The 23,926-nt window shown below is 35.7% G+C and overlaps 1 protein-coding gene across 2 annotated transcripts in view; it reads left to right on the forward strand.

The window, feature by feature from the left end:
• The window catches only part of LOC128864598 (ethanolamine-phosphate cytidylyltransferase), a 44,682-nt gene extending 21,376 nt beyond the window's left edge, over positions 1-23,306 (forward strand). Inside the window, exons 2-7 of one of the 2 annotated variants that reach the window (XM_054104349.1) lie at positions 8,771-9,021; positions 9,098-9,164; positions 14,903-15,015; positions 18,849-19,015; positions 19,726-19,911; positions 21,338-23,306. In XM_054104349.1, coding sequence (XP_053960324.1) covers positions 8,771-9,021; positions 9,098-9,164; positions 14,903-15,015; positions 18,849-19,015; positions 19,726-19,911; positions 21,338-21,655 — 1,102 coding nt within the window. In that variant the 3' untranslated portion in view covers positions 21,656-23,306. The remainder of the gene's footprint in view (positions 1-8,770; positions 9,022-9,097; positions 9,165-14,902; positions 15,016-18,848; positions 19,016-19,725; positions 19,912-21,337) is intronic. The other variant, XM_054104350.1, reaches the window with a different exon arrangement.
• Positions 23,307-23,926: the final 620 nt, after the last annotated feature.

Genomic DNA, 23,926 nt, shown 5'->3' on the forward strand with positions numbered 1-23,926 from the left:
TTATCACCGGCCACTGTCTTTTGGGCACTCACGCACGTCGGCTCGGGGTTCCTCAAAACGACCGGTGCAGATACTGCGAGGACGAAGATGAGGAAGTATCGAGCAGGCATTTGCTGTGCAGTTGTCCTGGCCTAGCCAGAAGTCGACTCGCTCTTCTAGGCTCTCCAACAATGACAATCTCTCAGTACTCTTGGACCTGAAAATTGAATCTCTCATCAAATTCTCGAAACGAATTAATATCTTTGACCAAAATCTACAATAAAAATCTCGGTTAGGTGGGGAAATCATATAATATTGTATAATGAGCTCTAGGGCAACACAACGGACCCAACTTGCGGTCTATGTGGCACTCCGATGCGGGGTCACCCTTAAACCAACCAACCAATAAAAGATTTAATAAAAAAATATTAAAAAATGAATAAAAAATAATAAAATAATTAGTAAAAATAATAAAAAAATAATAAAAATAATAAAAATATTAATAAAAAAAATAATAAAAATAATAATAAAACAATTCAAAAAAATGACAAAAAAGGTGAAAAAGAAATTAAAAAAAAAACTTTTAAAATTAGTGCCACTTGCTAAACAAATTAGATATTTTTTTATTGAATTTATAATTTTTTTTTTATTAAAACGAAAATTTAAAAAAATTAAAAATAATTTTTTTTTATTTAAAACAAAAAAAAAAACATAAAAAGTAAAAAAAAAATAAATTAATTAAATTTATTTTTAATTTCAACAAAAAAAAGTAAAAAAAAAATAAATAAATTTAATTTAATATTAATAATTTAAATTTAAAATAAATGAATTAAATTTATTTTTAGTTTAAAAAAAAAAAATTTTAAAAATATTATGAAAAATAAAAAAATGTGAAAAGGTAAAATTATTTAAAAACATAAAAAACAAATTAAAAAAAAAACATTCTGATTAATACATATTTCTTAAATTTCGTCGATTTTTTTCCAAGTTTTTAAAAGTTTACAACTTTAATTTATATTGTGCTTTGTTGAAAGTGGAACAATATTTTTATAATAAATTAACAAAAAATATTAAATTCCACAAAAAAAAGCTGTACAATTTTCAAGTTGCGATTTTTGCGATCAACACTTTTAGTACCAAGAAAAAGTATGATCCAATCTGAATCCGAAACATAAAATTCGTAACACATAGTAGATGCTTAAGAAGCTGCTAAATTTTGGTACCACTGAAAAAATATTTGAAAAATTGTTCTGGATCACGAAAAAATATTCGAACACCGTGGTTGTATCTGTCTAATTTGGGCTACAAAAAAAAAAACAAAAAAAAAAAACGACAGTCGCTCCTACATTACCGAAATGTCCCGGATTTATATCGTATTTTATGCGGCCAAGGACTTGTCACTCCAGCACCATTTCCCGTACATATATGTATGGGGAATGTTTATGCTGCAACAACAACAACAATATTTTTTCGTTATACTTTCTAAAAAAAATGTCTGCTTTGTTTTAGATAGCATTTACTATTTTGTTTTAGGTGTCTATTACCATTTACAGGTGTGGTACTTAATATCAGCGATAGTATGAGATTTACAATCTAAAGGGATGTCGTCAATTGCTTTCTTATTAAAAATGGGGGGATTCCTGAAGATAAAGTCCAATGATTTACTTATAAATGTGTGTCTGATTTTCGTCATTATCTGTAAATTTTTTAATGATATAGATACCCTAAATTTTTGTATTCGTCATTACCTGTCTTCAAAATAATGACACAAATTCCTATTCGTAATTTGCTATTATGTGACAAACCCGGGTTCTCGACCTTGCTTTGATGCTGATATGCCATACAGCTCGGGTAGATAAGCGACGCCGGCTGCTAATTACTGTATGACGATGTTGCCAATACTTCTTTTGTCTATCGTCCAGTTCAGTCACTTACATAAGTATGTATGCATGTATTCGTGTATTTATAAATGCGTAAAAGTTGTGAGTAAATATTCGATTATATCGAATGAAAGTGTTGCCTACAAAACCACCCACTGTGTCAGTTGATATTTTTATATCTTTAATACATACATACATGCATACATACATACAAAATAACAATAATGAAAGATATGACGTGATGAAGTTTGGCGCAATTAACTGGCATTAAGCTGTTATATAACGATTCTTCTATCCGCAGCCCATAAGACCTGTTTGAAATTGCAACAAGACTGAAATTGAAAAAATTTAAAGGTGAAAAGGTCGAGCCAAGGAGCACCAGGAGATTTGGTGGCTCCTAAAACACTCAGGTTAAAAAGCCAATAGTATTTAGAGCTCTGGAAAGAGGGTAGATAGTCAAGGTCAGAAGGGAAAAGTATCAGAGAAAGAGATAGGAAAGAATAGAGACAGAGATAGAGATAGTTAGTTCTGTGAGAATTTTCCAAATTCTTTGACAAATCTGTGGGATATCCACAGTTTTAGAGAACGAATAAAGCAAGACTAGTCCATTTTGTATCTACAATGCCCTGCCCAATGCTCATGATGATTTCTAAACACTTCACTGATGTGTGGTTAATGTACCCACTATTATTATTTTGGACACAACTTCAGATTTTTGAGTTTAGCATCACATTTTTTTTTAACAGCAGGAAGTGTTTTCGTCCTCTGACTATTTATAGTCTAATATTTTAATAATAATTTCTTTGAATTGTAAACATTCAAATTTCACCAATAGTCGCAGAAATTAGAATAGCAACTGGCTTCTCTTGTATACACATTTTTGATTAAATGGAGCGTGTATTCAACATTATTGGAAAAATGGGATGTTTTACTACATTCAATTCCGATTCTCTGCGCGAAATCGGTAATCAATCTTAACCGTATCCTTTTGAAGGTTTGTCTAAAGTTGGCAATGCCTGTTTAAACAGGTATCTCATTGGAGCAAAGTATGAAGGTTTCTAATTTAATGTTATTTGCCTTGAATGTCCGGTTTATTAAAATAAAAGCAGAGCCACTTCCTACCTAGCAAGCTGTTATCGTCGACTAAGCAAAGCGTAGTATCACCGTTATGTAAAATATAGGAGTGAGGGGGAAAATTGCATACTACTTTGAACCACAAATATCGTTTATTATATACGAGCGCTGCTCTCTCCAAGAGAAGAACATACATACATATGTACCTATGCACAAGTTTAATTGTTCGGAAAGAAAAGAACAAGTTGGCACGTCAAAGATATGTTAAACGTGCGTCAATGCGTTCTAGTAGTGAAACCTGTAGTGGCTCATGGCACGTGTATTGATGGCGGTGTGCAATGCTTCGTTTTACAAAGGGTGTCCCATTAAGGGGTTATACGCAGTTATGACTTTCAAAAAAATTGATTTTTTTTTATTGCATTTTTGTAATGTACATACATTCAAAAGTATACGCACGAAATTTGAAGTAGATCTAAGCAATACTTTCGGAGTTATACCTAAATATGTAGAGATGCCTCGGCACGTTTTAAGGTAGGTTGACAAACTTTAAACGTGTTTTTTTCAAAACGGCATTTTTCAAGTCGGTGTACACGATATCTCGAAAACGGTTTGTTTGATCGGTCAACCGTTTTAACTCAATCTTTAAAGATACATTTTCTAGTAATTAATCGTTCCTTTTGTAAATCTGATACTTATTTTCCATTTTATAATCAATTTACGGCCATTTTGTGAAAATTCACTATTTTGATTAGCCGAACGATTAATTACTAGATAATCTAATATATTAACAAAATTTGTTTGGTTTTTTGATTTCAGATAATCCAATCCTGAGTTACGATGTACACCGTAAATCGTCTTTTTTTAAAGGAGGTTCCAGAAATCGCCTGCAGCGCGCTCTATAATCAACATTTTCATAAATAAAAAAATTTGTTACGTTCTTGAAGGATGCTTTTATAACCGCCAAAAATTTTCAAATTAAAATATTCTGAAGTTTCTTCAGGATAAATCCTTGACAACCCGTCTTTTATTTGCTTCATAACTGCGTATAACCCCTTAAAGGCGTTTATTTTGAAATTTGATTGAAAGAAAAACAAAAAAAAAAAAACACTAAGGGTAAAAAGTACCGCCAAAGAGGCAAAATCGTAAATATCTGGTATATAACTGTTTTGCTGAATGAAATGAAACAAATGACTTGGAGTAGCGGGAATTCTTATTTTGACCTTTACCCGCTTTATTGCTTGTCTGTTTGCATACTGCAGTTGTCTAGTTCACAAGTGTCTAATATGATGATATGTCGCACGGCACCATTTGCAAAAATTATTAATCTTCCGATAGGGTGATTAATTTTACGCCACTTTTTACAGTGACTCCCAGCTTATTTGAAGCAGCCAAAAAAAAAAAAATTATTAAAATATCAAATAAATTTTATGGTATTTCCTTTACCATCTTGTTATTGTTAAATAACATATTTTATTTAATAACAAAAAATAACAGAAAAATGTTTCTTCATAAAAAAGATATGGCAAAATGATGCACTAAATTAAAAGTATTAAAAGTAAAAAACATTAACACATTAATATGTCGATTTCATGATTAGGTCATATACTTAGTGGAGTATCCCTTTTGATTCAAAACAGCTTTTAATCGGGAATTCATAGATTCTACAAGTTTTGCTGTATAATCCGAACTAATTTTATCCCATTCTTCCTATAGTGCCCGTTTCAGATCAGAAGCATTAGAAATATTGTGGTTTCTTATTTTCTTTTCCAGCACTGACCACAAACTCTCAATTACGTTGAGATCTGGACTCTGTGCAGGTGTCTGTACTACATGTGGGCAATTCCAGATAAGCCAAGTTTTTACAATACCAGACGTATGCTTGGGATCGTTGTCTTGGCAGAACCTAAACGAATCCCTAATGCCCATTTTATCCGCACTTTGTACTAAATTATCTTTGAGCTGATCCACATACATCTCTTTATTCATGTTTTCTTCGATAAATGTTAAATTTCCGACGCCTGAATCGGACATGCAACCCCATACCATCACATTGTCTTCACCGTGTTTAACTGTAGAGCGCAAATTACATGGTTTAAGCGCGGTGTTTGGATTTCTCCAAACGGAAGACTTCCCATTAGACCTGAAAATATTAAATTTGCTTTCTTCCTCAAAAACAACGGACTTCCAGAACGAAATGTCTTTATTCAAATGTTGTCTGCAAAACTATATTCTTTGTTTTCTATTACGAGCATTAATCAACGGCTTATTTCTGGCAGTTCTTCCATGAAAATTTTCTTCGCGCAGAACTCTACGAACAGTTTCAGGGTTACAGATCTTGCCTAAAATTTCCGACTTCGTTCGTTACTTTTGGAGCGTTAAATCGGGGTTTTCTTTAACTTTGTGAACAATCCATCTGTTATCTGCATCATTACATATTTTATTTGGCACAGATCTGCCCTTATCTTCTATCCTGTTTTCGTGGCGAAACCTTTCTATAATGTGCTGGACAGTTGAGGAACTAATAGCAACAATTTCTGAAAATTTTAGTGTCCTCTTATAATGAATAACGTCTTCCCTTTTTTCAAATGCGGTCCGTTTTCCCATTTTAAAAAATTAAATTTTTTTAACTTTTCTTTACAAAAATGTTTTGAAAATGAAATTGCGCATATAATCTCAGCTTTCATTTCAGGAATATGATTTCAGTTATTTACGTACATCTTTTCTTTCGAAAACCGCAAATAAAACATAAATGCAGCTGCGTCAAATTGTGTGATTTTGGTGGCCAACGCACAGCGTCCCAACGCGCAATTGCGATATATTGGAAATGTATCGGCCTAAGACGAACCATTTCGTTAGTGAATTTTTACAATTTCAAATTAAAATCAAAATAGGCGGTCTTAATGGGGCACCCAATATTTACTGGTTGTATTTTAACTTATTAAAATTTTGTATCTTTTTTTTTATATTTTTATTATTTTTTTATTTAGCTTGTCGCTTACTCTTCTTACATATTCGCGCACACACAGCTAAAATAATGCTTTAATATATGCGCATACCAATAAGAAGAAAATTGTGCTGAATGCAACATACTCGTATGATCGGGTACAAAGTCCAAACAGCAACAGCTGAGCCGATTGATGAGTTTTATGCGGTGCGATTGGTGTGCCGAAAGACATACACACACACACATTGCTGATGAGCACGACAACGATATGGCAGGGGAAGTGACACAAGTTGCGATATACGAGCATTTAGCGCAATGTGATGTTTACCTTGCCATTTGGCGGCAAATCTATTCCGCAATTTTGGTTAGAAATAGCACTGAAAAATAAAATACATAAACTGCAATGTTTATGAGAGTTTTTTCTCAAGTTTTAGGTTTTGTTGTTTATTTTTTTCTATTTTTCTATTTTAGTTTTTTGGTTTTTTAATTTTCTTTTTTATTTTTATTTTTTGTTTATTTTCCTATTTAATTAGCATAAAATTGTGTAAAGTTCATGAACTTTTATGGCGAATATTGTATTAAGTGAGGCGGTTAGCCATGAAATTAACCACAGCTCGCTGACGTTAGCAACCGTTTGACTTTAAATCGAAATACGAAAGAAAAATTAACTAAAAATCGTTAAAGCGATAAATAAGACTTGCCAATTAGACGGCCTTAAAACATTTGTACGGCATTAAAAGAAATTAAAATTTTTTTTTCTTTTTTCATATTTTCTATGATTTCCAATACTATAAAAAAGTGAAATAGAAACCGCCAGCCTTTGTTCCAGAAGCAGACCGTCAATTTCGTTCATTTTATTCACTATACATACGCATATACTTATGTATATATAGGACAATAACTTGTGTATTGCGCCATTATTTACTTCAATTGGATTATCTATTTCGCGCGGTTGGTCGCAATTTATTAAACGATCTGCCTTAAATTTGCTTTAAAATACTTATAATTGGATGAATTGGAAGCTTTTAGAATTTATTGCGTTGCGAAGAATAAAATTTGCAATAAACAATATTAGGAAAAATTGAAAATATATGGTATACATTCTGTCAAAAAAGTACCGCATAATTTAAAAAATCCGTTTTAAGGGATTGTCAAAATTCCGAAAAGAGATCGGCTGGTAAATTTGGCGTTATATGGCTTTTGAGCGCGTAAATTCGTCAAAGAAAACCAGATTTTTTGGAAAAACTCACGGCACGACAACGCACCACTTAACAAAGCTATCATTTTGGCTTGGCTATTTGGTAAAAACTCAACAAAAATCATTAGGTTCAAGGATGATAGATTTACTAGGTTTGCTTGGTAGCTATGGTGAAAAAAAATTGTTAGGGGAACTTTGGCTGCCACGTCACTTGGAAGAGGCGAATGAAATTCAAACAAAATGCGCACTTTCGCATATTTCTATTCACAGTATTCGTAAACAAACCGTTGCCATGGCATGAGCATTGGTTGCGCTGATGTTTTTTTTTCGTACATCACTAAAACAAGCTAAATTTTGTTAAACACATCTCAAGGCGAATCTATTAAAGGTGGTATCGTTAAATCAGCTGACTTATGTTTTTTCTTTCGCCGTGTCCATGTGGCTGTCGGCCCAGAATGAAACAAGACGAATTTCATCTTGGTTTTCTACTTTGCCGATACTTTTCTTTGACAATCAAACGTACAAAATATTGTTGTTAGTCTAGCGCCACCACCTGTACTGAATGCGCCTTGACACATCCCATGTGACGTCGCCCATCAGCTGATTCTGTCAAATTCGCTCAGAGCCGATTAGCGGTCTGTTATCAAGCACACTTCTAAAAATATTTTCACCATAATCAGAATAGCCACCGTATTCACCTTAAAAGGACTTCTTTCACTTTCCAAAACTCGAATAATCACATCAAGGCATTCATTTACAGCAGCATTTCGTAACAAGTTTTGAAGGTCACTTTAGCTGTCATCTCTCATGAGAGAACTTTGCCGATTGCAAAGGGATAAAACTCTAAAAGTTCAAAATTAAAATACTAACTGTAAATTGCTTTTTGTTGTTGTTGTTTCAACAGAAACATTCCCCATACATATACGGGAAATGAAGCTGGAGTAACAGTCCTCGGCCGGACATAAATCCGGATCCGGCAACGCAGAACCGACTGCCGGAGGAACGCATTTTTTCTGTAAAATGGCAAATGTATCGCAATTTTTCTATGAGCGTGACTCTAAATCCGAAGTTATGTCAGATTTAATTAGCGTTTTAATTTTTATTTATTTTTTCTATTAGTAGTAAAATCGTTAAATTTTCACATTTCTACGTTAAAATATTATTGAAAATAATTGAAATCTGATGGAAAAGTACAAATTAACTTTAAAAGGCGTGGTGACTAATACTCGTTTGCATATTTATAAATTTGTATTTTGTTATTTTTTTACGTTATTTGGTAGTTTCTGTGCCTTATCTATTCGCAAAATAAGTCTGATGACAATGTTAACGCCATTCGGCTACATTTAGGGAAGCTACTTAAAAAATGCTGGTTGTACTCACCTCACCACGCACACTACTTTTCATACATTTTGGGGGTTTTACAATTTTTAAATACCCTAAAATATTTTTCACATTTACTAAGCACCTGACGCAAAAATAAATTTTCTTTATCTTAATCCATAGGAAATTGTGTGAATTTCAAAGCTTTTTAAATATAACAAAATGCCCTTAGAAACTAACGAACTCACGCGCACACTGCGTACACACACAACTAAACGCTTTATGCTAATCAACATGTAAAGCGCAAAAGTACAATACAATTTTTTTTTTATTCAAACAACACTCTCTAATGAATTCACCCGTCTTCCCTTCCAGCTATGACATGGTGCATTTCGGCCACGCCAATTCCCTGCGACAAGCCAAAGCACTCGGTGACAAAGTCATTGTTGGCATACACACCGACGAGGAGATCGCAAAACACAAAGGACCCCCAGTCTTTACGGAGGAGGAACGCGTTAAAATGGTCAAGGGCATCAAATGGGTGGATGAGGTGGTGCTAGGCGCGCCCTATGTGACAACACTCGAGGTGCTGGATGAATACAACTGTGATTTTTGTGTGCATGGCGGTGAGTAATAGACATTTTTAGTTTAAATAAATAAAATTTCTAAATTTGCTTATCAAATATTATACTTTCGCCACAGATGACATCACAATGACCGCCGAGGGTGTGGACACCTATCATCTCGTAAAGGCTGCCAAGCGTTACGAGTAAGTTAATAGAATATCGATAAGCATTTTTTGTTTTTAAATTATTATTTTTTATTTTTATTTTTATTATTATATATTATTAATTATTAGGTGCGCAGCTAAGTTCTCGCTGTTTGTCAATAGATGCCGCCAGCAGTGTGTGCTAGTCGATTCTAACATAACATAAACGTCATAAACCAAGCTTAGACATATGGTAAACAAACTGCATCGACACAATAGTGTTTTTGTTTTGGTATCATATACTTTTGGTTTTGTGAAAATGTCTGATTTTGTGCCGAATAATCTCATGTGCGGGAAGAGTTGATTTTCCTCTTTCATTTGAAAAAAAGGCGGCTGAAGCGCATCGAGAGTTACAAAAAGTGTATGGAGATGCTGCTTTAAGTGAAACAACGTAAGTGAACAAACGTGAAACGTGATTGGTTACATCGCTTCAAAGACGGTGATTTTAATGTTGTCGACCGTCCGCCTGAAGGAAGGCCAAAAACCTTCGGAGGCATTGCTCAGTGAGGATCCGTGTCAAACGCAAGAAGAGCTTGCTTCAGTATTAGGAGTCACCCGCCAATCCATTTCCTAGCGATTCCATACTATGGGGATGATTCAGAAACAAGGGACTTGGGTTCCTTATGAGTTAAAACCAAGGGATGTTGAACGTCGGGTTTTCGCCTGTGAACAACTGCTCCAGCGGCAAAAAAGGAAGGGTTTCCTCCATCGTATTGTGACGGGTGATGAAAAATGGATTCATAATAGCAATCCAAAGAAAAGAAAGTCATGGGGACTGTCCGGTCATGCATCAACATCGTTGTTGTTGTTGTTGTAGCAGTATCTTCGCCCTGTCAGTGTAGGGTAAATTACCGGTCGTCTTCGTCTAGCTCATCTAACGGTAGGCCCAGGAAACTGGCTGTTTCGACGGGTTGGGTCCAGAGGGAGAGAGGTGTTAGATGAGTGGGTTTGATGGGGCATGTGAAGAGGTGGTTAGTGTCGTGCGGGGTACCTTCACATGCAGGACATATGTTTAGTATGTCGGGGTCGATTCTGGATAGGTAGGAGTTTAACCTGCTACAGTATCCAGAACGTAGTTGTGCCAAGATTACGCGGGACTCTCGAGGAAGCTGGAGCTCTTCGTCTGCGATGGGTGGTGGTTGGACTCCGATAACGGCATTCGGGGGTCGGGAGCTTAGGAAGGTGGTAAGTGTCTCCCGATGAATGTCGTTCATAGCCTGTCTGTATACTGTCCGATCCTGGAGAGGTCTGTCCGTTTTGTCCTGGATCTCGTCCACGTAGTTGAGGAAGTGTCTCCTGATGTGCCTGGGAGGTGGCTCAGGCTCGAGCAGGTGTCTGCATGGGTGAGGCCTACGGTGACACCCAAGCAGAAACTGCTTGCCGAGCATTTTGCTATGCTCCTTAACCGGGAGCATGTGCGCCTCGTCATGTAAATGGTAGATAGGGGACATCAGGAGACATCCTGTCGCGGTCCTGATGGCAGTATTCTGACAGGTCTGAAGCTTCGTCCACTGCGTATCACTGGTTCCAGGCGACCAGACAGGCGCGGCATAGTTCAGAACCGGTCGGCCTATTGCTTTGAAAGTCGACAGCAACATTTCTTTGTCTTTGCCCCAAGTGCTGCCGGCAAGCGACTTGAGGACCTTGTTGCGATTCTGTACTCTCGTTGCAATAGCGGTTGTGTGCGCCGAAAAGGAGAGCAAGCTGTCAAAGGTGACTCCCAAAATTTTGGGGTTGTTTATCGTCGGAATTGGGGTATCGTCGACGTGTACCTGAAGTGGCAGCTTGACCTCCTTTGTCCAGGTGGTAAATAGGGTCGCCGTGGATTTAGTGGGAGAAAGTTTTAAGTTTCTCGCAGTGAAGAAGCGAGAAAGGCTGGCGAGGTAGTCGTTTACTTTTGAGCATAGGCCATCAATGTCATTGCCCGACGCCATTATCGTGCAGTCGTCGGCATATGAGACCAGTGAGACTCCCTCTGGTGGCTGGGGGAGTTTCGAAATATAGAAATTAAAAAGCAAGGGTGAAAGGACACCACCCTGCGGTACTCCTTGCTTTATTTTTCTCTGTTTTGAGGTTTGGTCTCGAAATACTACCGACGAGTGACGACCACTCAGGTAGTTCGCGGTCCACCTCTTCAGCCCTGGCGGGAGTGTCGACTGTAAAATGTCATCTAGTAGCGTGGCGTGGCTGACTGTGTCGAAAGCCTTTTGTAGGTCCAACGCTACTAGGACAGTCCTCTCGCAGGGGCGGTTTTGGTTAAGGCCGCGGTTTACCTGGGTGTTTATGACGGTGAGTGCCGTGGTGGTACTGTGCACTCTACGGAAACCATGCTGGTGTGGGGCTGGAGTCAGGTGTTGAGTGAGGAGTGGGAGTAGAAGGGCCTCAAGTGTCTTCACTACTGGGGAAAGGAGAGTTATCGGACGATAAGACTCCCCTTGGTTGGCGGGTTTCCCAGGCTTCAGCAGTGGGACCACTCTCCCTAATTTCCACTTATCAGGAATGATGAGAGTGGCCATAGACAGGTTGAAGACCTTTGTGAGATATTCTACTCCCAATGGACCCAGCTTTTTCAGCATCAGCATGTTTAGTCCGTCGGGGCCAATGGCTTTTGATGGTTTCATGTGTTTGATGGCCCCCTGAACCTCGTCGCTGGTGAAAGTAAGCGGTGCACTGTTGTAGGGCAGTTTGTGCAGCCGTCTGGTGGCACAACGTTTGGATCTGTCGACCGGAGGATGCAATATAAATTGCCGGCTAAAATAGCTCGCGCATCTCTTCGGGTCCGACGAAGTACGACCGTTGAAGGAGATATCCACCTTGTCGTTGTGCTTCGTCGGGTTCGACAGGGACCTTACGGTGGACCAGAGCTTGCTCACACCAGAGGTGAAGTTACAGGACTTCAGATGCTCTACCCATTTGGTCCGCTTATGTTGGGTGACCAGTTGCCGGATCTCCAAATTGAGATCCTTTATACGAGGATCCCCGGGATCGGCCTGGCGTAGACGGTCACGCTCGTTTGCCATAACGGCTGCTTCGGCTGGGAAATTGGGACGTAATTCCCGGATCCGTCCAGCAGGTATGAAGCGAGCCGCGGCGGCTGTAATCGCCTTGCGGAGTGCGCGTTCGCCTGCGCGCACATCGGTGGGAGTGGGTAGGGCTGCGAAGATGTTCTCAGTAAATTCCGCGAATCTGGTCCAATCAGCTTTGTTAAAGTTGATATATGACCGGTGATCCGCGGAAACAAAATCGGCGGGTCTCTCGATCGAGATGATAATGGGCAAGTGGTCTGATGCAAGCGATAGCATAGGTCGCCAGGTTATGCTATTTATCAGTCCAGCGCTAGCAATTGTTATGTCAGGCGAGCTGCTACAATTGCCCACTACCCTAGTGGGGGCGTCGTCGTTTACAGTGCTGAACGTCGAATCGTCTATCTGCTCTGCCAATAGCTGTCCCCTACGATCATTTGGCAGGCTTGAATGCCAAAGATCGTGATGCGCGTTAAAGTCACCTACTACCAATCGGTTTTCTCCCCTGATGAGCGCACCAATATCGGGGAGATATCCTGCCGGGCAGCAGGTGACAGGGGGTATATAAATATTGTAAATTTCGAGCTCGGCATCGCCTGACCGGACAGCTATACCTTGACGTTCTAAGGTGCTGTCCCTGCGGTCGATGCCTTCATCAATAAGACGATACTGCACTGAATGGTGTACTATGAACGCTAGGCCACCACCGTTGTCTCGCTCGCGGTCCTTTCGGTGCACGTTATAGCCGTCCCTGGTAATCAGGGGGGAGCTAGCGTGCAGTTTTGTCTCTTGGACCGCAGCTATCTTAATTCCGAACCGACTCATGAAGTCGACTATCTCGTCAATCTTACTCGTTAGTCCGTTGCAGTTTAGTTGCAAAAGCTTGAAGCTTCGCGGGAGGGTCGTCGTAATTCGGGGGGTGAGGGATGCGTGATGTTGTCTGCGTTGGTCCTGCTGTGCGTTCCGCAAAATGGGGAGTGGCCTGATGTTGTCGGGTGGCCGCGCCACGGTGGGCGGTTGCGGGTGCAGAGCTCTGCAGCAGGGGGCAACGTAGTCGCGTGTCCACTCACGGGTGGTGTGCAGGCCGGAGCACCTCCGAAAGTGACACCAGTCACTGCAAGAACTGCATTGGACAGTTGTCAGGTTCCGAGGTACTACGGTCTGGCACACGGAGCAGACTGTGCGGGGGACCAAGAGCTGCTGGTTTGTCCCCGCACTGGGGTAGGAGCAGGAGGGTTGTGGGTTGGAGAGGGAGTCGTGTTGCTCTTGGGGGCTCCTGGCCGTTGAGGTGTTGTTAGTGGCGGCAGTGTGATGTGCCGGCACTGAGGGCAGTGTCGCCGTAGAGGCGGTGACCGCCTGTGGGCGGGAGCAACACGTGGCCACATACCTTGTGGACCACTCCCTGTGAGTCTTAAGGCCTGAACAGGTCTTAAGATGGCACCACCCGTTGCAGTGGTTACACCTAACCGAGGTGGAGTTCGGGTGGAGCCGTTTGTGGCAAATGCAGCAGTAAAATACTTCAGGTCCGGGGTTGGGTTCGACGCCAGCCCGGAAGAGAAGTATTTGGAGCAAACTGGCTGCAATGAGTTGCTCCTGTGACGAAAGGTTTTGGGTAAAATACGGTGCACTAGACAGGGCTAGTGTACTGGGGCGGCAGCCCTTGGTCGGGAATAAAAACCCGAGTCATTCCGGTAACGTAGAACCGGCTGCCATGGGAATGCATCAACATCGTCGTCGCCTCGGCCGAATATTCACGCTGCGAAGGTTTTATGCTATGTATTTGGTGCGACCAAGCTGGTGTTAAAACCCAGCGGAACCATCACTGGGGATCGGTATCGACTTGATGCGATTGAGCTGAGCACTGCGCGAGAAGCGGCCCCAATACGCGGAGAGGCATGAAAAAGTGATTCTATAACATGACAACGCTCCGCCTCACGTTGCCAAACCCATTAAAACCTACCTGGAAACACTGAAATGGGAAATCCTGCCCCACCCGCTATATTCTCCAGATATTGCGCCGTCCGATTATCACCTGTTCCGATCGATGGCATATGGTCTAGCTGGCATATGGTTCAGCAGTTTCATTCATATGAAGACATAAAAAAATGGCTTGATCCGTGGATAGCCTCAAAAGATGTACAGTTTTACCGCGACGGTATACGAGATCTACCAGAAAGATGGGAAAAAGTAGTAGCTAGCGATGGGCAATACTTTCAATGATTCACTTGTAACCATTTTTTCAGAATAAAGTTGTATTTTCATCATAAAAACAGCGAGAACTTAGTTGCGCACCTAATATTTTTTTATTTAATGAACTTATTTAATGAATTTTATTACTACAATATTTATTTATTAAATTTTATTATTTATTTATTATTGTATTTTTTATTATTATTCATTTGTTATATTTTATTATTTTTTTATTAAATTTTATCATTATTTATTTATTAGATTTCATTAATTTTTTAATTTTTTAATTTTTTTTTTCATTTTATTATTATTATTTTATTCATTTTTTCATTAAATTGTATTACTATTTATTTATTAAATTTTATTATTATTTATTTATTATTTTTTATTAATTGTTTATTTATTTATTAAATTTTATTTTTTTAAATTAAATTTTAGCATTGTTTATTAAATTTTATTGTCATTAATTTATTAAATTTTATTGTTGTTTTCTTATTAAATGTTGTTCTTGTTGCCTTTTCACAGAGAAGTGCGTCGCACGGCCGGCGTTTCAACAACAGATTTGGTGGGGCGCATGTTGCTGCTGACGCGCAATCACTTCCATCAAGGTTCGGCAGAATATGCCATTGAGAAAGAAGGTAATTTCTTTGCGTTAAGTGCCAACTAAGCATTACTCGTACTTAGTGATGGCTTTTATATACCATATCATGCGGTTTGTCAATGTTATATAAATTTGTGCTATGTAAAAATGAAATTTTTTTACTAACATTAGCCTTGGGTTGTTTGCGTAGATATTACATAAGTAAATGCTTTTTTATTTTATTTTATTTTATTTTTCTATTGTTTTATTTATTTACAATAGTTAAATTAAATTTTTTTAATTTTATATTAATGTTTTTTGTTTTGTAAAAGGTTTTCCATTAAGAGGTGTTATTTTGATATTCAAAGAAAAATGCTATTTTTTTATATAAATGATCGGATGTTTATTCCAATAAAAAGAGGAAGGTATGCCGTTAATAGTGGAAAATAAAATCAGGTAAATTACCACCACGACCACACTTACAGGACAATATCCTTTTCATGAAATTTTCCATAACCGAATTGCAAAGTGGTTGCCCTACGCGTCCTCGATAGCCTCACGAATTCCATCTTTGAGGTCTTGAATCGACCCTGGGCTGTTGGCGTAGACCTTCTCTTTCATGTGGCCCCAAAGAAAAAAGTCACAAGATATTAAATCACAAGATCTCCGTGGCTAATTGTGATCACCTCTTCAAGAGATAACACGGTCCGGAAACTTTTTCCTTAAAAGATCAATGGAGTCGTTGCTTGTGTGGCACGTAGCGCCGTCTTGTTGAAAATAAACGTTGTCCAGATCAATACCATCCAATTTCGGCCTTAAAAAATCCTTAATCATCTCTCGATAGCGATAGATAACACCTGTTATTGGAAAACCCTTTATTATATTTTTATTTTTTTATGTTTATTCTGCTATTTTTATTCTTTTACTTTATTTTTTATCCAAATTTTTAAAATTTTATTTTGGTTTGTTTTTGGCTCAAAATGTATGTTTTAATTTAAATACTATATTATTATATTTTTTTAAACAGTTTTTTATTATAATTTATGTTGTCTCTTATTTGTGTTCATTTATTTTATTTTTATTTTTAGTTTTTAATTAACTTAATCTATTTTTGTTATATAATATTAAACTTTTTTTTACTCATTTTTTTGTTTGATTTTATTTTTTACTCTATCATATTTCACTTTATTTTTATTTGTTTTATCCTCTTATTTTATGTATTTTATTCATTTTATTTTATTTAATTTTATTTTTTAATTTAATTTTATTTTTGAAAATAATTCAATTTAATTTGATTTAATTTTATTTTATTTTCGTTTATCTTATTGCATTTTATTTTGGTTTATTTTATCTTCGTATTTTATATTTTTTCTAAATTTAATTGAATTTTTTATTTATTTAAATTTTATTTAAATTAAATTATTTTATTTTTTATTTAATTTTAATTTTATTTTATTTTATATTATCTTATTTTATTTTCGTTTATCTTATTACATTGTATTTTGGTTTATTTTATCTTCTTATTTTATATTTTTTCTAAATTTTATTTAATTTTTTATTTATTTAAATTTAATTGTTTTATTTTTTATTTGCTTTTAATTTTTTTTTTTTTGATTTTATATTCTTTTTTCTTATCTTATTTTATTATCATTCATGTTATTTAATTTTATTTTGGTTTATTTTATATTTTTTCTTAATTTTATTTAATATAAATTTATGTTATTTCTTTATTTAGTTTTAAATTTATTTTATTTTATATTCTTTTTTCTTATCTTTATCTTTTATTTTGGTTTATTTATTATTATATTTTTTCTTAATTTTTTTTTTTGACTTTTAATTTTTTTTTTCTTATTTTATTTTATTTTTTTCGTTTGTCTTATTTCATTGTATTTTGGTCTCTTTTATCTTATTTGATTTTTTTTTCTTCGTTTCATTTCAAGTTATTTTATCTTTAATTTAATTTTTTTTATATAATTTTTACTTATCTTAGTTTTCATATTTTTATTTAATTTTATTTCGCCTTGTGTATATTGCATATATTGCATTTACAAATACTTCAATACTATTGCTTTCTTGCTTCTTGAGCATTAATTTTTAAAACATTTTGTGTGCCATTCAAATCTCAGTTGCTAACCACTACCAACACAAGCATTCAATTGGTAAGCAATTTTCAAAAAAGGTATAATCAACTACAAATCATCTAATATTTTCAACGATAACAACTCCCATTTTTTTCAAGGTATTTTCGAAAATTCTTACAAAAGTTAGTTGGATGCTAAGGCCTAGTATTCCATGCTTGAAAAAGATCAATTAGCTCTGTTGTGGAAGAAAATCAAATTTCAATGCTATATATTTTAAAATAAGCACAACAATTTTTCGATCGGTTTTCATATATCCTTTGGATTATATTAGAATTCTTCGAATTACATTAAAACTTCTTTAAAACAATATCTGAACTATCCTTTAAAACATTATTAAAACTTGTTAAAGCAGGGTGTCGACCTGTGTTAGTGGCATTTTTAGTACAACATGCAAACAATAATACATCCCCCTTTAAGAAATTAATAATTACTCGTATAATACATAAAGAGCTGCTATAGCGCTGTTTGCTGGGCGCATACTGCCTTCACAAATGTTTGAAAATCGCTTCGGTTTTCAGCCTTTGCCTTGACTTAAAGACTATGTCGTATTAAGACTGCGCTTCCATGAGCCTCGGGGTTGCTCACTTCTGTGCGATCCTCTTGGATTCAAATCGAGTGATTTCGGAAGCAGGTTTCCGTAGTGTATGTGGCCTATCCATCTTCAATTGCGCTCTCGTATGTACAAGTAAATCGGCTGTGGTTTACTGTGCCTCAGCAATTTTTGCTTTGACACCCAAATACCAAGAACCACATACGAAGAATGACTCCGAGACATCGATTGAGGCATGTTTGAAGTTTTCTGGTGCTATTCGCTCCCATAAAGCCAAACCGATTTCACCGATTTGAATTGAAAATACGATGTTTGGTCTGCTTCGAAGTATGCTTAGCATAACATATTTTCTTAGGGAGCCAAAAGTGCTTTATTACCGCACTACTCCACCAGTCTAAATCTGGGTTATCGGAATGGGCTTATATCTGTTACTGCAGTATCATTCACCAAAAATTTTGCTTGAACACCAACAACAGTAGAACTTTTTTTGTAATACCCCATATTCATGGAAAATAGTTTTACATACATTAAAAAAAAAAATTTTAATTCCACTGCAATACATTACAATACGAGTTCTTAGTTGTGATTTACCTAAATTTAATTAAATTGCATCTCACTCCAAATTATCCATTTATATACAAACAAATGTACTTTTAACATTCTGCATGTGGTTGCATTTTTTTCCTTGTTTTGTATTAATAAATATTTTCCAAATTTACACTTGTGCTCGCATGTTTGTTTCTTTCGTTCCTTCACTTTGTTTATCCTCTTTTCTCTTTTCTTTTATTTCTATTTACATGTCAAACCAAATTTCCAAATCTAAAAATACACAAAAACCTAACTTAATTGATAATGGCAAATGATGTTGAAAAAAAACCACTCGTATCTTGCTAATTACTAAAATCGTAACTGCTATTGCACTAAAACTTGTAATTAATGATAAAAACAAAATAATGTACGCCTGAAAATATGCAATGCCAAATGCATGGCATACCTAATTCATCCCATGCGTATCGCTCTCTTTCACTCTCTTTGAAACCGCTCTCAACTATCAACGCTATGCGCTGTCTGTACTAAAACGCAACTGCAATTGATTGATCGTAAAAATTCTGTATGAAATTGTGTGCATTCCTAACATATAAATTCAATTCTATCGCTAATAAATAAAAAAAAAAAAAAAAAAAAAAAATCCAAAAAAAGACTTAATTACAAAAGTACAAAAAAATAAATTATCATCAGGTTCATCGAATATGGGACAAGACTCGTCAGCGAAGAGCCCCTGGACGGGATGCAGCCAATTTTTGCCCACCACACAGAAAATCATACAATTCAGCGATGGCAAACCACCAAAGCCAAATGATAAAATTGTAAGTAAAGTTGGCAAGGAGTAACAAAAATTAATTTAACTAATAAAGAAAAAAGAAAATAAAATAAAATAAAAGAAAAAAAGGAAAAAAAAGAAAAACAAAAATAAAAACCAAAAAAGAAAAAAAAGGAATAAAAGAAAAAAATGAAAAAAAGAGGAAAAAAAAGAAAAATGAAAAAAAGAAAGAAAAAATAAGAAAAAAATTAAAGAAAAAAAGGATAATTAAATATAAAAGAAAAATGAAAAAAATAAAAGAAAAAAAAATAAAAATAAAAGAAAAAAATAAAATAAAAGAAAAAAATAAAATAAAAGAAAAAAAAAATAAAAGAAAAAAAAATAAAAGAAAAAAAAAAATAAAAGAAAAAACAAATAATAATAAAAGAAAAAAAAATAAAAAAATAAAAGAAAAAAAATAAAAGAAAAATGAAAAACAAAAATTAAAAAAAAATTAAAAAAAAAATTAAAAAAAGGAAAAAAGAAAAAAAAGCAAAAAAGAAAAAGAAGAAAAAAAGAAAAAAAAGAAGAAAAAAAGAAAAAAAAGAAAAAAAGAAAAAGAAGAAAAATAAGAAAGAAAGAACAAAAAACAAAAAACAAAAACCGAAAAAAAGAAAAGAAGAAAAAGAATGAAAAGAAGGCAAAAAAATTAACACAAATTTTCCCAAATGTGTTGTGTTTTTGATTTATTTAAATCGCATTTCTTATTTTTTGCAGGTTTATGTGGCTGGCGCTTTTGACCTCTTTCATGTGGGCCATTTAGATTTCCTGGAGAAGGCCAAAGAATTAGGTGATTTCTTGATTGTCGGCCTGCATACAGATCCAGTGGTGAACTCTTATAAGGGCAGTAATTATCCCATCATGAATTTACATGAACGCGTGCTAAGTGTGCTGGCGTGTAAGGTAGGCAAAAAACTTAGGACTCAATACAGGGTCCGGCACTCGAAGTGTAACCAACTAAAAGGCCATAAATTTAGTTTGGAAAATTACTTTTATTCAATTCAAAGTAAAAAATGTGTGAAAATAATACAAAATTAAGGATCAATTTACTTTTGTTCGATATGACCACCTTTTGCCTTGACTATGGCCTTGAAACGAATCGAAAGCGGCCCGAACATGACTCGCGGCCCACTCGCGGACAATGTCTTCTTTCAGCGCCTTGAGACTCGTGCATCTTTTAGTTCGGATTTTACTCTTCAAAATGGCCCAACGAGAATAAATCATCGGATTCGCGTCTGGTGAATTTGAGAGCCATTGTGTGGACGTTATGAAGTTCGGAACATTGTTTTTTAGCCATTCTTGGATCACTCGAGCTTTGTGAGACGGCGCGGTGTCCTGTTGAAACGTCCATGGTCTGCCACCGAAATGTTTGTCTTGTCCACGGCTTCAAAGCAACCTCCAAAATACTTTCCCAATAATATTGCGCATTTATCTTGACGCCAGGCTCGCTGAAAACGATTGAAGAGCGCCCATCTGCGGTTACAGCGGCCCAAACCATTACCTGTGCTGGGTGATGTGTCCTGATGGCCAATCTATGACTCAAATTCTCATATGAATGGTCGGTCAACTAAACATTATCGTTTTGGGAGTTTCCGAATTGCTCAATTTGAAAAATTTTCTCGTCAGAAAACAGAATGTTCGGAATTTGATCGCTTTCGGCCAAGTGAAGTAACTCTTTCGCTTTCTCAAGTCTGACTTGTTGCTGCTTTGGCGTGAGATCATGCGCTGTTTGGATCTTGTAAGGCTTGACTTTGAGATCATTTTTCAGTATGCGGCAGATGCTACGGTCAGATATTTTCAGTTGTTTCGCCATTTGATTGGCACTTTGTCGGGGATTTCGCTCAAGTAGTTTCTTCACTTTTTGAACCATTTCACGTGACGTTGCAGTCTTTTGATGACCACCTCCATGACGTTTCGCGATGCTACCAGTTTCATTGTAACGAGTAATGGTGCGATAAACAAAAACTTTATTTACTATGAGGTGATCGAGCTCACGAACAATCGTTGGGTTTTTCCAGCCAAATATAATGCAATCACACGATTACGTTTGAAATCCATTACTGATTTCCTTTTTCGCGTTTACTCTCGGCAAAATGCTTCCGCGCGCTTGTAAACAATTCTCTGGACTGCCATTTAGCCAACGAACATATAGCTGATGCCAATGCAAGAACTGCGCGAGCGGTCTAAAGTTGGTTACACTTCGAGTGCCGGACCCTGTAGAGATTTTAAACTTAATATTTCTTTATATTTATTTATTAATAATAATAAAGAAGTCAATAAGATTTTAAATTTCTCTTATTTTATTCATTAATAATTTCTCTTCTTTCAGTACGTGAACGAAGTGGTTATCGGCGCACCTTATTGCGTCACTGAAGATCTGCTCGATCATTTCAAAATCGACGTAGTTTGCCATGGCCAAACACCGATTACGCTGGAGAATGGCAAAATCGATCCTTACGCAGTACCAAAGACACGCGGCATCTTTACACTCATCGATTCTAAAAATTCAATGACAACAGAACTAATTGTTGAACGTATTATTTCACATCGACTCGAATATGAACGCCGTAATAAAGCCAAAGAGAAGAAAGAGAGTGAGGCCTATGAAGCGCTGCAGCGAGCCAAGCAAACACAGAAAGCCGGCTAGGATTCGGAAACCGTGCCGCGTTGGGTCGGAGGCCAATTGAAGGATGCGTGCGTCGTCGTCTGAAAGCAAATGTCTGCAAGTTGCCTGCTACTTGCTATTATAGTCTAAGTCTAAGTCTAAGTCTAAGCACTAGATAAGCTAAAGCCCAATTACATAGTTAATAATGAAATGAAAAGACAAGTATGAATGCGCGAGACCCGGGCGGTGGCAACGAGTATATGAATCGCTGCAGCACCTTTAGCAACAACAATTCTGTGTTGAACCCCCCCATACATATTTTTTTAAGTTTTATGTTTGTAGTGTGTCTTTTTAAAGTTATGTTCATTTTTCTTATCTAATATTTTGCTGCACTTTTTTTGTGTGTGTATGCATGATGGGAATGTACACTGTGGGTACAAATTATTGTAGTGATATTTGGAGTTGATCGCGCAGATTTATTTTTTTAAATTTTAATTTTGCAACCTCTTTCTCGATGATGGCTTAGCACACATACAACATATACAAAAATACAAATAAGCTGTGAATGCAGTAATTTAATATTTATATACAAAACTTAGTTTATATACGTAAAAATATTTTAGAGTATACCAAATATACCATGAAAATATGAAAATATTTGCTAGCTTCAGTTGCCGATGTCGGTTGACACACACAAACACACACACACTCACACACACATAAAATGTATAGATATAATTAGAAAAATTGCAAGTGTAAAATTAACTGATATAAATTTTAAATGCAATTGCTTGGGAAATGTACGCTAAGACCAGGCTTCGTGCTGACGAGATTTGTGCTTAGCAAAAAACACTAGAAATAGTTATGTATGTACGTAAATGGCTTGCATTCAAGTCTCATGCCAAATAGTAGCATTTTAACTTAAAAGCGCAGCATAAATACATATTTTGTAACGCAATATTTATTAAAGATGCATGAAAATACATTTTCGAAGCGCAGTAGCTTGAGACTTTTGCGCATGGGGCTTCAAAAATTCTCATTCAAAACATTTTAATATGTCAACTTTCTTCCTACTGCATATACATTTTTTTTTACGCAATTAAACCATTTTTAGACACTGCGTTTTAGCGCTTTTATGTAAAAGAAATTGACTGCGAATGTGCGCTTTGCAATTTTTATTTTCTTGTTTTTTATGTATGTGCACACTTAGTTTCTTTAGACATTCTTTTGTGCTGTTTTATTTACGTATATTGCAAAAAACAGAAAGGCTTCAAATCGAAAAAATTAAAAAAAGAAAATGTTTTTTCATAATATACTAAATATCGCATTAAAACCTCGAATAATTACATACATTGGCTGTAAAAGCAATATTTTTTGTATTAGAATTACTTTTTGTTTTTAAAATTCACAAACTTAACTACTTCCTTGTGAAACTGTATATTTCTTTGTTGCAAGTATTGGTTTGTTTGACTTTGTTTATTCCAAATTAATTACATTTTTGTCTTAGTTTTCTTTTATAAGTTCGCAATTTATTTGATAATTATAATTATTTCATACAAATAATATAAAATATAGCTTAAATTGAATGTTGAAACCAAAATAACGCCAAATCATACAGAATTATAAAGAAATTCTTGGTCTGCCAATAAATAAAACATTTGTGAATTTTTTGTCGATTATAGTATGAAAATAATTTATTGTAATATGTTACTCAATAAAAAAAAATATGAAAACCCAAAAAAAAAAAAAAATAATTGTTTTTAGAGGTTAGCGGTAGTCAGAATTTTCAAAAAATTGGATTTGTTTTTGCATTTCCTTAAACTATAATATCTTAAAAATATTGTGCGAACATTTGAAGTGAATGCGACAAATATTTTCGAGTTATTGTACAATTAACAAAGGGCGCTCGGGCGCTCTGGAGATGTTGGATGCTGTACATATGAGAGTGGACGAAAGTGGCGCTAACGATAAGACTCGAGAAGGTAGATTGCTAAGTAGGCAACAGCAAATCGATATTTTGGAAGCTGCTATGACGGCTGAAGAACTATTATATGGCCCAGGAATAGATAACACAGCGTAAGTAATTAAACAAGTCGTATAACTCAACATAAATCGATGGCGAAACATTAAATGCGTTTTTCTCAAAACTATGTTTTTTTAACTGGTGATCACTGTATCTTAAAAACCGCTTGGTAGATATCAATAAAATTTATAATGCTCTTGAAAAAATATAAAAAACCCGTGCCTGATCGAAGGATTTTTATTTTTTATTTTTTTTTTTTAATTTCGATTTTTTTAAACAATCAATTGTCG

Source organism: Anastrepha ludens, chromosome 5 (genome assembly GCF_028408465.1).
Source record: "Anastrepha ludens isolate Willacy chromosome 5, idAnaLude1.1, whole genome shotgun sequence".
Lineage (NCBI taxonomy): Eukaryota > Metazoa > Arthropoda > Insecta > Diptera > Tephritidae > Anastrepha > Anastrepha ludens.